Source organism: Syngnathus scovelli, chromosome 2, assembly GCF_024217435.2.
Source record: "Syngnathus scovelli strain Florida chromosome 2, RoL_Ssco_1.2, whole genome shotgun sequence".
NCBI lineage: Eukaryota > Metazoa > Chordata > Actinopteri > Syngnathiformes > Syngnathidae > Syngnathus > Syngnathus scovelli.
In genome coordinates, this window is record NC_090848.1 from 19,276,479 (window position 1) to 19,288,111 (window position 11,633).

General features: G+C 39.7%; 2 protein-coding genes across 10 annotated transcripts in view; one reads left to right on the forward strand and one right to left on the reverse strand.

The window, feature by feature from the left end:
• Positions 1-4,159, forward strand: part of tns2a (tensin 2a) — a 39,618-nt gene extending 35,459 nt beyond the window's left edge. For 3 of the 5 annotated variants that reach the window (XM_049755883.2, XM_049755878.2, XM_049755882.2), the window contains 8 exons: positions 53-184; positions 364-459; positions 535-612; positions 751-828; positions 1,027-1,195; positions 1,527-1,595; positions 1,906-1,935; positions 2,629-4,159. In XM_049755883.2, coding sequence (XP_049611840.1) covers positions 53-184; positions 364-459; positions 535-612; positions 751-828; positions 1,027-1,195; positions 1,527-1,595; positions 1,906-1,935; positions 2,629-2,767 — 791 coding nt within the window. In that variant the 3' untranslated portion in view covers positions 2,768-4,159. The remainder of the gene's footprint in view (positions 1-52; positions 185-363; positions 460-534; positions 613-750; positions 829-1,026; positions 1,196-1,526; positions 1,596-1,905; positions 1,936-2,628) is intronic. The other 2 variants (XM_049755879.2, XM_049755880.2) reach the window with 2 other exon arrangements.
• Positions 4,160-4,220: 61 nt separating this feature from the next.
• Positions 4,221-7,944, reverse strand: LOC125989468 (transmembrane protein 106C). Of its 5 annotated transcripts, none has more exons than XM_049755884.1 (8): positions 7,815-7,944; positions 7,203-7,487; positions 6,695-6,758; positions 6,453-6,612; positions 6,061-6,201; positions 5,918-5,967; positions 5,596-5,649; positions 4,221-5,071 (listed from the first exon to the last, which is right to left on the reverse strand). In XM_049755884.1, exons 1-8 carry the CDS (start codon positions 7,927-7,929, stop codon positions 4,972-4,974), a joined length of 969 nt encoding a protein of 322 aa, XP_049611841.1. In that variant the 5' UTR covers positions 7,930-7,944; the 3' UTR covers positions 4,221-4,971. The 5 variants fall into 5 exon arrangements, with proteins under 5 accessions (XP_049611841.1, XP_049611843.1, XP_049611844.1 ...); XM_049755886.1 differs by lacking the exon at positions 7,815-7,944 and adding an exon at positions 7,716-7,806 and having other exon boundaries at positions 7,203-7,464; XM_049755887.2 differs by lacking the exon at positions 7,815-7,944 and adding an exon at positions 7,716-7,782.
• Between the last annotated feature and the right edge of the window lie 3,689 nt (positions 7,945-11,633).

The following is an 11,633-nucleotide window of genomic DNA, read 5'->3' on the forward strand; positions in this document are numbered from 1 at the left end:
TGACACTCCCTATATCAAAATTTTAACATTTTCTGGTTCTGCTTGATTGTAGCAATTGTTGCTTTGAAAGAGAGAGAGCCCGGGACCTTTCTGATCAGGGATAGTAATTCCTTCCAAGGGGCCTACGGCCTGGCACTGAAGGTGGCAACGCCTCCTCCTAATGTCAGCCAGCATAGCAGCAAAGGTAATGAATAAATACATGTACACTGCTCACTTATCCCACAACCTCACAAGCCATCCCACCAGACCCGCCTCTTTGAGGCACATTCATGACTAACACACCGATAAAACAATATGTTTCGAAATTAAAATTTGATTTTATAAACATTTTAGGCCTATCATTTATTTCCTCTGTTGTGACAGCATGCGACCCTCTGGAACATTTGGTGAGGCACTTCCTCATAGAAACAGGCCCTCGAGGAGTCAAGATTAAAGGCTGTCAGAACGAGCCCTACTTTGGTAGGCCTTTTTCTCAAGGAAAAATACTTTCAATACCATATGTGAAGAGTCAACATGAGATGTTTTAATTTTTAGGGAGTCTTTCTGCATTAGTATATCAACACTCCATCACACCCATCTCTTTGCCCTGTGCTCTGAAGATCCTTGAAAAAGGTCAGCATTCATGCATTCATCACATCTATTGCTTGTGTAATAAACATCTCATGAAATTAATTGAAATAAAATAAAAATATTTCAAGTGTGTATATTGCTTAATTTGTATTGAATAATTGTTTTTCTGCATGTTGTCAGATCTGATAGGAGATGTGCCAGAGGTTCAGCCTGTTAGTAACATCAGCACTGCCGCTGACCTGCTCAAACAAGGAGCAGGTGAGTTGACCGATCTCCACATAAACTACAAGTATATCACTTACAGGAAGTGACTTTGGAGTTTTATTTTTTTACGTGATCAAGCTCATGACTTTCCAATTAATACTATACCCATCCCTAAATGTAAAAACGGGAGAAACAAATTCCCTGCAAGGTGCGTCTACTGTGTTTTCACTCATGTTGCTTCTCGTCCCTCAGCCTGTAATGTCCTCTACCTGAACTCCGTGGAAACTGAGTCTCTGACTGGCCCTCAGGCCATTGCCAAAGCAACAGACGCCACACTTGGTCGCAACCCGCGTTCCGCTGCCACCGTTGTCCAGTTCAAAGTGACGTCGCAGGGCATCACATTGACCGACAGCCAGCGCAGGTACAAAATGTCACGAAATATCTTATATCCTTAGAATATTTCATTTTAATATTAACTTGGATTACTTATATGCCTCCTGGCAAGGGTTATGTAGAGAGGTATGTCAGGTGTAGTATCCGAACCGCTATCTGAAATTTCCCTCGTCAATTTTATCACACCCAAAGTCTGCTGTCATAGGCTCTGGTCACCCTCAATCATAATGAGAAATGCTAAAGGAATGGATGGATGGATGAATAACGTCAATTAAATTAGCCAGTGACTTGTTTGATTTCCAGTGCATTAAGCCATATCCTCAAATTTCTTCAATGATGTTCTGTCTGTCATGTTCTAGGGTTTTCTTCCGCAGACATTATGCAGTGAACAGCGTGACCTTCAGTAGCCTTGACCCAAAGGACAGGAGGTGGGCCAGCCAAAGATTGTTATTGTCTAGCTGCAGTTAGTATTGAAACTAACAGAAAATCCGCCGATTGCACCCTGGATCACTTGGCTGCATCTGTTGCTGTGATCCTTGCATGGTTTTATGTGCAATGCTGGATTTGAGCGCTTTTATGCATGAGTGTGTGTGTGTGTATGTGTGTGTGTGTGTGTGTGTGTGAATGTGTGTGTGTGTGTGTGTGTATGTGTGTGAATGTGTGTGTGTGCAAGTGTATTGGTGTGTGTGAGCATGCTGCCTGCCGCTGCCTGAGCCTGCTCTCTTTCTCTTTGAATAGGTGGACTAACTCAGACAACACAACTGTTAAGTAAGTGCTCTGCTGTTTGTTTGGTTACTGGCGTGACAAAGCATGTATGCTTCCTTATAAATGTAAATGATAAGGACCAGGATAGCCTGCAAATAAATACAGCTTAAGTAATGCAAAAATACTGATTACCCAATTTTACTAGCTGGTGTGCTTTCTTTGCTAGCCTGGGCAAACTCACCTTGTCTCATGCTACACTTCAATACCTCTGTAAAGGAAGTGTAACTTCTTTTCATTTACTTCATATTTGCAGCATGTAGGTATGCTTTGCTAGGCAGCAAAAAAAAGCATTCATATGAAAATGCCTGAAATGATATTTAAAGGGAATCGAAATTGTGTTTCTCAATATTTTTGTAAATTTTGATGTATCAGAGTAGCGGCTGCATGGTATCAAGTAAAATTCTAAGCTGTTTTATTGATCAAGCAAGCAAATTGTTTTGGTAAAGCTTTTTAATTCACGGGTGCCATGTTCGTTATAATCTGTACAGTATTTCTCAGTTTCATAGCGACACAGTTACAGTACCCCGAGCAACAATATGAGTGATTACTCTCATTAGATTGTTATTTGATAAGCAGTGATGGAAACCACATTTCTAATTATTGGATAGAAAAAGTTTAGGAAACCCTTGGTGTGATTGATGAAACCAATTGACCAAATCCTTACTGGCTTGTGCACTTCATAATCCTCTCCCCCAGAGTTTTCGGTTTCGTAGCCAAGAAACCGGGCAGCTTGGCGGAGAACGTCTGCCACCTGTTTGCCGAGCTGGACCCGGAACAACCAGCCTGTGCTATCGTCAACTTCATCAACAAGGTCATGTTGTCACAGCGCCGGTAGAGAGGAACTGCTTTTGTTGTGAGCTAACCCCTGTGTTGGGATTCGCTCGTGAAGGAGCTAATCGGACTCGAGGGCATGTGACATTTTTTCACCAAAATGAAGTATATTGTATCTCGATTCCAAAGGGCCGAGTAACCTGCAAAAGCATTTGATCTGACGCACCTTGCAATTCTAAACAAACAAACAAACAAACAAACAAACAAACAAACAAACAAACAAACAAACAAACAAACAAACAAACAAACAAACAAACAAACAAACAAACAAACAAACCTCAGAGGAACTGTTACAAAAAGACCAAAACACACATGCTCCAATATTGAAAGTTCTACGTGATCAGCGCCTGGCATCACTAAAATAAAAGTCTATTCGCTCACCATGGCAACGCAAAGCAGCCCAGATAACCTGCTGAGATGCCATGTGGGGTTCAATGGATCACATCAAAGTCTGTCATTACTAAATTTTCTAGGTGCCGATATACTGAAAAATCCAGAGATGATGAAGTAAGGTCAGAAGTTGTAATTCATACTTTTTGGCTACAATTACCAATTTATGTTTTGTATAGTCCAGTACATTCTAGGACAGAAACATCATATGTAAACAACTAGTTATTGAAATTTGCATAATTGGATTATGCTGCAAGTTGAAAACCGAATGAATCAGCTGTGTGAGACCAGACAGGGGCTAACTAGATGATTTGTAGTATCACAAACTTTGAATACGTCCCAGCTGACATTTAAAATCTAAAGACCAAAGATCTGATAAGGTCTAGTGTCACGTCACATATGAACAGTAACTCACATGATCATTAACGATAATCTTGTTACGTTCCCCCAACTCATAAATCGTCGGTGACATGTTTGAGACTGCTGAGCGTTAACAAGAATGTTAACTTTTTAACCGTGCGAGTCGGAGGCAGTTGTAAGTATTTCGGCGACCAAGTGTCGTTAATTAAAGTAACGCAAGTGAAGCAGGAAAAGGAGACGTGAGGAAGAACGTACAGTGTTATCGTACTCTTGTGGTATTGAAGATCATTTTCACATGGAGGCCAAAAATGTACTTAACCAAAGATGAAGCACTCTTGTATGAATTAATAAGCTTTTTATCCAGCTATATTTTTGTACTTAACTTCTCCTTGTAGGTCTGCTATGCATTTATTTTAGTGTGTTGCCTTCATAAAAAAACAAAACATTATGTTTATTACAGCGATAATATATTGTGGTCTCTGTATGATATCGCCATGTCAAGCACTATATTATGTAGTAATATATTTTCACATGCAGCTATAGGACCATGTATGAGACATAACGAAAGGAAAGTTTTGTCTGAAAAGGATATTCTGCTCTTTTGTATTCAGAAAATAGAATAAAGTGATAATGTGGTACCTTACAATCTTGTGCCACTGGTTATTTTAGTTTGTGGTGCAGGGTTGTGGAAAAAAGAGTGAAGAAAGTTTACATTATTAGTTTTTATTCACATTACCTTTAATGTCATTATTTTAAAACATCTGCTAAAATGTATTAGTCAGAGAAAGCATAATTGTACAAATAACTTCAAAAAACAACAACAGACAACTAGAAATCTTTACAGAGATTCTGATCAGCAAGAAAGGATTCAAGTCAAACATGCATACAGATTCCCTCTCCAGTGTGATTGGCTCATACCGTTGTATACACTTGCGTCATCCAAAAACCGTTCAAACGCAGGAGTGTAGCTTCACTTTTTCCTAATCAAATATATTCATGTGCACGATAGGTGACAAATTTATTTGGGCTTCATTAAAGAATGCACCAGGAGTAACCTTTGTAGCCATACACAGAATTTTCAAGGCACTTTTGCTTTGCAATTAATTTTGCCCTCGAAACTGCAAGCCCACTCCTTTTTTTACAAAAAGGTCTAGTTAAACATAGTTTGCAACAAAATTTTCTGTCAATGGCACGGTGTTTAATGTAGCAGCAAAAATAATAAGTAAATACATGCTCCCTTAAAAAGCTTATATGTGGCTACGACACTGCAATTCCATTATGAGTGCTTTGACAGAGGTTTGAAAATGCTTTCTGGTACCTGAATCCTTTAAATAAAAATCAACACGTAGCCTTTGTTAGGAAGCTGCTCAATTCAAGAGGCAGTTTGGTCCTCAAACCAGATATTGTGCAACCTTTGACCCACACTTCAGAGAACATTGCTACCCATTGCTGTAGTAACTAGACTTGGCTGGAGGGCACAAAGGCACAGTCGACGTAGTGATACGCTTCCAGGCTGTTTTGAGATGTTCGCACCAGGTGTGATGTTTTCACGGAGGTTCTGAAAACACAGGCAAGAATGGAAGACACACAGCTATCATGCTAGGACACAACCATTATTTTTACTCTCCAACTGTGCCTTCTAAGTTATGTGAATAGCACTTTGACCGATATATTATGAAATGTTTGTTTATTGTGATGTCAAAGAGGATAAATATGATGATCATTTAACTAGAACAAAGGTGGTGCATGTCTATACTGGCCTCTATACTGGCCTCTCACTATTATGTTTGCCAGTTAAGTCATCAATAATAGAAGACAATTAATGTGAACGTACACAACAAACACTTTTGTACCCTTGTTAAGAAAGCCAATTAAAATCGCTTGTAATAATGATGGTGACAGATTAAGTCAATTTCCATATTTTATATATATAAAGAATTTAAATCTAAATGCAAAAAAAACAGGAGGCTAACCGCATTCCGGAATGGATTGTGTTTCTACTGCTTCAATATTTCTGAGACGTTTCTGTGATTAAGGGCTATGTAAATAAACTTTGTTTAACCTGAATGTAGACATACTTACTGCATAAAAACAAGGATCTTGTGGACCTTGATACTGCGCATGGTGCAGAAGGCACTAAAAAGATACACGAAGACAATTTGATTAATTTAATAAAACTAAAATGAAAGCATGATTTGTAGTTTTAACTGTTGCAGGCAGCACTTTGTCATCAAGCCCTCAAATTACACGTGTCATTTTATTCACTAGTGTAAAGTAACTAAGTTTCCTTTTTGCATTCTTCATATCAGAGCATTTGCGAACTCAGTAAGCATTTTTGTGAGGAAAAAAAAAAAAAAAACTTTAAATGAGAAACACTTCTACTATCCCTCAACCTGACACTTACTAGACATACGGTGCACTGTTGCCAATCTCCACGCTGACCGTGAAGTTCACCTGTACAACAATGAAGCAGAGTAAAATCCAGCAGGCAGAGAGAGGAAGGATTTCATAGCCACATACGTCGGCTATGTCTTCATGACAACGTACCTGACGCTCACTAAGTGGTGAAATGGTGGTGGCAACATTAAGCTGATGCATACCGATCACCTTCTTCATGTAGAGCACCTGGCAGTTGATACTCTCCACCAGCACTGAGAAAAAGTTTGGGTTGCTGATGTTCAGTGTGCTCTGAAAGGGAGATCGAATGAGTTGAGTACAAATGAGTTACACTTGACAACTGTAAAGAGAACCCTGGAATACACAGAAAAAGTCTGGCTAATTTGCATAATTGGCAGAATTTCTCCAGATAGAAATAACCAAAGGATAAGCAGAGCTGTAGTGTTATCGCAGATTAGCATTAGCAATTTGTTTAAGTTGTCCATGTAATTGTGTAAAATGTGAGGTAGTGGTCAGGGCATGCAGCGCGATGGAGCACACACCGTCAAGTTCATCTGGACATTGTAGGTCGTGGGTTCAAAGTGCACCTTCACAGCATGTATCCCATCATCCAGCACAATCACCGATCGCGGGAAAAGGAAGAACGCCACCAGCATGGAGGCAAGGAAACACAGCACGACGGACAGGACCACGTAGAGTTTGCTGTGATGATGACAGTTTGTACGTTAGGTTAGAACACAAACGTGACATGCTGGGTATTGTAGTGCGTGCACTCATGACTTACGTTCTTTGAGGCTGAAGCCTTTGGTCACTATATGGAATCAATGCAACCAGTTCATTGACTTGACCTATTGGGGGAGAGACAATCTCTCATGCAAAATGCTAAAAACAGTAAATTGCATTGACTTAATAAACTGCTGTTTCCCAGATGTGCTGCAAATCTTTTAACTTCTCCATGAGACTGGTCGGTTGGGCAAGAAAAAAAAAGGGGGGGGGGGGGAGGGCACCAATGCTCATGTGAGAGACGCACAGTAGGGAACCTAGATCTGCAGAGTCAGTTCAAATAGTGGAGCCCACAGTTCACTGCAAACAGGGTGAAGGTGCATTTAGATGATTCACACAACTGCCAGCATAAGTCACTTGAGGCTCCAAGTGGGTTTTCCAACACAGGGGATAAAAATAGTTAGAAAATCGTAATCTTGCACATAATAAGCGGAAGTCACATCAACAACTCAAGTATGCTAACAACTCGTATGCAAAGGCGAATCTGACATGCCACCCGTTTTACTAACCCGATGGTATGCGTCCACTTCCTTGACAAGCTGGGCAAGTTATGCTGTCTCTGCCGGTGAATTCCACGTAAGGAAATTGGGCGATATCTTCCCTCCTGACAAGTCCATCCAATGAGTCATCGTCTGATTCTTTCTGGGGCTCCTCGCCCTGCCGCCCGGGGGTCTTCAGCCTTTCCCGCAGGATAGACAGTCCGCGAGAGAAAGTGCTCCCCATGGCGGACAGCTTGCCTCCGCTGTCAATGCCTGGTTTGTGTCTCTTCGTCTGCAGGTTGGTGACAACGAGATCTTTGTTCACAAACGACAACATGTGTAAGGTTTCATTGCTTTAAGCGTGCTGCGGAATTAAGAGTAGATAGCTGCAACCTGTCAAACACCATCAGGACATGAGCGGTCAATCAGACACAAATCAAACGTAGCAAAAAAAAAAAAAATCGTAGTCAATCAAACACTAATTGCCAACTATAATGTTTACTAACTACACCGGTAAGAAGTGTAAACAATCAAAGCGTCTACCCTCTCAGTTTGATTCCGTCACAGCACCAGCACAACAGAGCATTCGAGCCGTTTCCGGCAATTTCATTTTGTCATGGTGCTTTCATGTAACTTACGTACGTTTGCCAATTGTCAGTCGTCCATTGTTTGGCGTCCTGACGTTTCCAGTTCCGTGACGTCTTGTTTTTAAGACAGCCTCATGAACAACGTGGACGTGTATAGTGGATGTTACCATATTTAATTTATAGATATGATAACAGCTTGCATGAGCCTTCTTTAAACAGTTGTAGAAATCACTTCGTTGAACTTGAACGTTGCCATTTGAGATGTTCGATACCAGTTGTTTTCAGACCGATACCTTTACGAGTTTTCGCTCGTCAGGCTCACCAATACTAAGTTCCGATACCGTTAGTTCTTTTGATATACGTACAGTAATCCCTCGCTATATCATGGTTCACCTTTCACGGCCTCGCTGCTTCACGGACATTTTTCCACAGTGCATTGTGTTATGGCTTCAGATGAAAAAGACACTACAGAGCGGAGTCAGGCCGCAGAAGCGCACTATATAGTACGTACTGGTGATTAAAATAATTATTTTACTGTAGTTATCTGGAAGAAAATGTTTACTTCTCTTTGTTAAACAAATGATTGGGCCTGAAAACAAGTTTTGTCCTTTGGTTTCAATGTTATACCTTCATAATAATGGTGAAAATAAAGGTTTCTACTTCACGGATTTCACCTATCATGGGTTCTTTTCAGAACGTAACCCCAGCAAAATATCGAGGGATTACTGTACCTTTGTAAAACATAATAAAAAAATGTGAAAAGACATTCTTTATGATACAGATGATGATTCGTTGATGTGCCTCAGTATGGTGCCAAGAACTGCCAGAATGGACTTACAGTGGTTATAATACAATTAATACAATTCCTCATCTGCTGCTTCTAGATGTGATGGGTTAGTCGCCTACTTTCCACAAAACTATTATGCTTCTATTTCATAAATGTGGCAACAAATGTACAAAACAGAGAAATGTATCTTCCCTGACCAGGATTTTGCAATCCTAAACTTCTACCTTAGAACTGCCCCTTGAGTAATCAACATTGAATTAATTTTATTACATATGCTATTTAATAATTGTCATCATAACAATTGTAAATATTGAATTTTATAAATGGTACATATTTTACACACACATTTTTGATTAAAAATGAGATGTGACCATTGACCACGGAGCACAAAGTTTTGCCTACTCCTGGCATACATTTGAATATTTAGGAGACGCTACTTCCTACCATTCAAGATGCAATAATCATGCACATATGTATGTTTATAGAAACAGCATGCATTGTTTCTCTAAATGGGTGCCAGAGAGAGAGAGAGAGAGAGAGAGAGAGAGAGAGAGAGAGAGAGAGAGAGAGAGAGAGAGAGAGAGAGAGAGAGAGAGAGCGAGAGAGAGAGAGAGAGAGAGAGAGAGAGAGAGAGAGAGAGAGAGAGAGAGAGAATCAGCACAAGGGGGCAGTGTCTGCAAAGAAATTCAGCATGATAAACGATATGCATGCAGGATGTGCATAATGTCAGTTAAAATTATATATATATATATATATATATATATATATATATATATATATATATATATATACACACACACACACACACACACACACACACACACACACACACACACACACACACACACACACACACACACAATTGATTTTAATTTAACTGTTTTGCCATTTTATGCAGTTTTGGTCAGAGAGTGCAGTCACATTCACAGCGTTTGTCTGTATGTCTGTGCATGCGAGAGTGTGAACCATGTGGGGAAAGTACAAATACAAATGTGTTTTATAGCTCTCGACAAACAGCCTTCACAGTAGCGTTATTTAGGTTATTTAGTACACTGAAAGGGCAACGTTGTCAAGCTTGTCTGACCGGAGTGGAATACTGTCCACTTGCCAGTATAGTAGCAGAGTTGAAAGTCTCTTGCAGTTCAGAGTTATTGAGCCAAAGCAAATATTTTAAATGAGAAAAATGTCTCCACTAAGCAAAACTGTTATAAGCATACATACTGAAATTGTGAAAACCAGGATTCATTATTGACAACTTTGCAAAAATATGTCTTTAAAGGCCCACAACTTGAAATGGAGGTGAAAATGTGTTTTGCCTTGTCTTTTTTGTGCGCTGCCACAACAACAACGGTGATGGCAAAAGACAAAAAATGCAATGATGACCACAAAAGACCAAAATACCGTAATGTAGGAAATTAGTCCACAGTACTGGTACTTAAATAAATTACAATGTTAAAGTTATAGTATACACGATAATTTCACCCAGCAAATGCTAATGTAAATAGCATGTAACTTGAAAGATTGCAGCAACCACAAAGCATACGTCGTATAAGTAGTCCAGTTTTTTTTCCGTCTTACTTTTCCAGCAGTATGCTGTTGAATTTTTAGGAGAACTCACTGGTGTGTAAGTAAGCAGCAGGCGTGTAAGAGACATGGAGCTTGGAAAGAAGATGAATGGACATAAATCACTGTTTTGGCAGCAGGCTTTCTGTGTGCGTGTGGATATTTTCCACTGTGGTTTTCACCCTGTCATTTTTCCCTGAGCAGTGTTGAAGTTGTGTGTGGAGACTAAATTTAACACAAACATTCGCTTGCAAAACGTAAAACAGATTAAAATGTTGTGGTGACAAAGCTGCCTTCATCACATCACAATTAAATTCTTCTCAAGTTAACATCTGCTAGTTCGCTTGTATAGATGGTGTTTTTTTTTGTTTTTGTTTTTTTTTTTAATTACAGTGACGATGTAATGGAAACCTGATGATGTGTTGGACTGGTTGAGCCAATGAACGAGTGAAGAGACGCCATGTCACTTCTCAATAAATCCGTTTGAACGTGTGCTTCCTCAGTGTGGTTTCCTGGAACCTTTTCAGATATTTAGATCAACCAAACCGCAGTTGGTCCCCCTCAGCCAACCGGGCCTTACAGTGAAAGAACCTTATTGTCTACTGCCTGTCTGCAAACATTCAGAATAAGTGACTCAGTGAATGCGTTTTTATAAAACTTTGGAAGAATTTTTCAGGACATTTGCATGGACCTTCCAACTTAGGGAAAATTGCACGCAAACACACACACAGAGTTCTTAACATTACAACTTTTTCATTGTTATGGTTGCAATGATACAGAATTCACAAACAACTTGCAGACTTTGCCAAATCATGTTTACCCATCTTAAACATGAACAATTTCACTTCTCTTACTAAACTGTCAGGTAAATGCTCGAGTTAGCGTGATCTTTACGTAATGCTCTGCAATTATGGAATTATGTTATGTAACACTCACTTTATTCATGTTCTTTTTTTCCACAGTCCCACAGTTGGCAGGCCCAGAGCTTAACTCACATTAAACCTTTCACATCCTTCCAGTCCGGGAGACTTTGCAAAGAAGTTGAAAAGTATTGATCATTAGACAATTACACGTATAGTTCCTACTCAGTGATGGTCTTTATATGTGCCCTAGCTTGCGATTGACTGGTGACCAGTCTTACTTTGGCCTGAAGTCAGCTGAGATAGGGTCCAGCAACCCACGACCCTATGAGTTTTGTCCCCGGAAGTATCACTTGAATTTCAAACTGGGCATGTGCCAAGTAATTTTGACCAATCAGAATCGGCCTTTCAGCCTTGCGGGATGCATCGTAAAATCTGGGCAAATATTTTGAGATAATAAATTTAAAACCACATGTTTCCTGTACCACTCACAGATGGGACTGTTATTTAATGTACCACAGAACATGCCATTACATAACTAGCACCCCTACTTCTCTTGCATAAACAAAACAAAATCTGATTTATGGTTGCATAAAAGAAAATAAAACCAAAAAGGTCTTGCACAGATGACCAGTACAGCCATAAATACGAGCTCTAAATTATA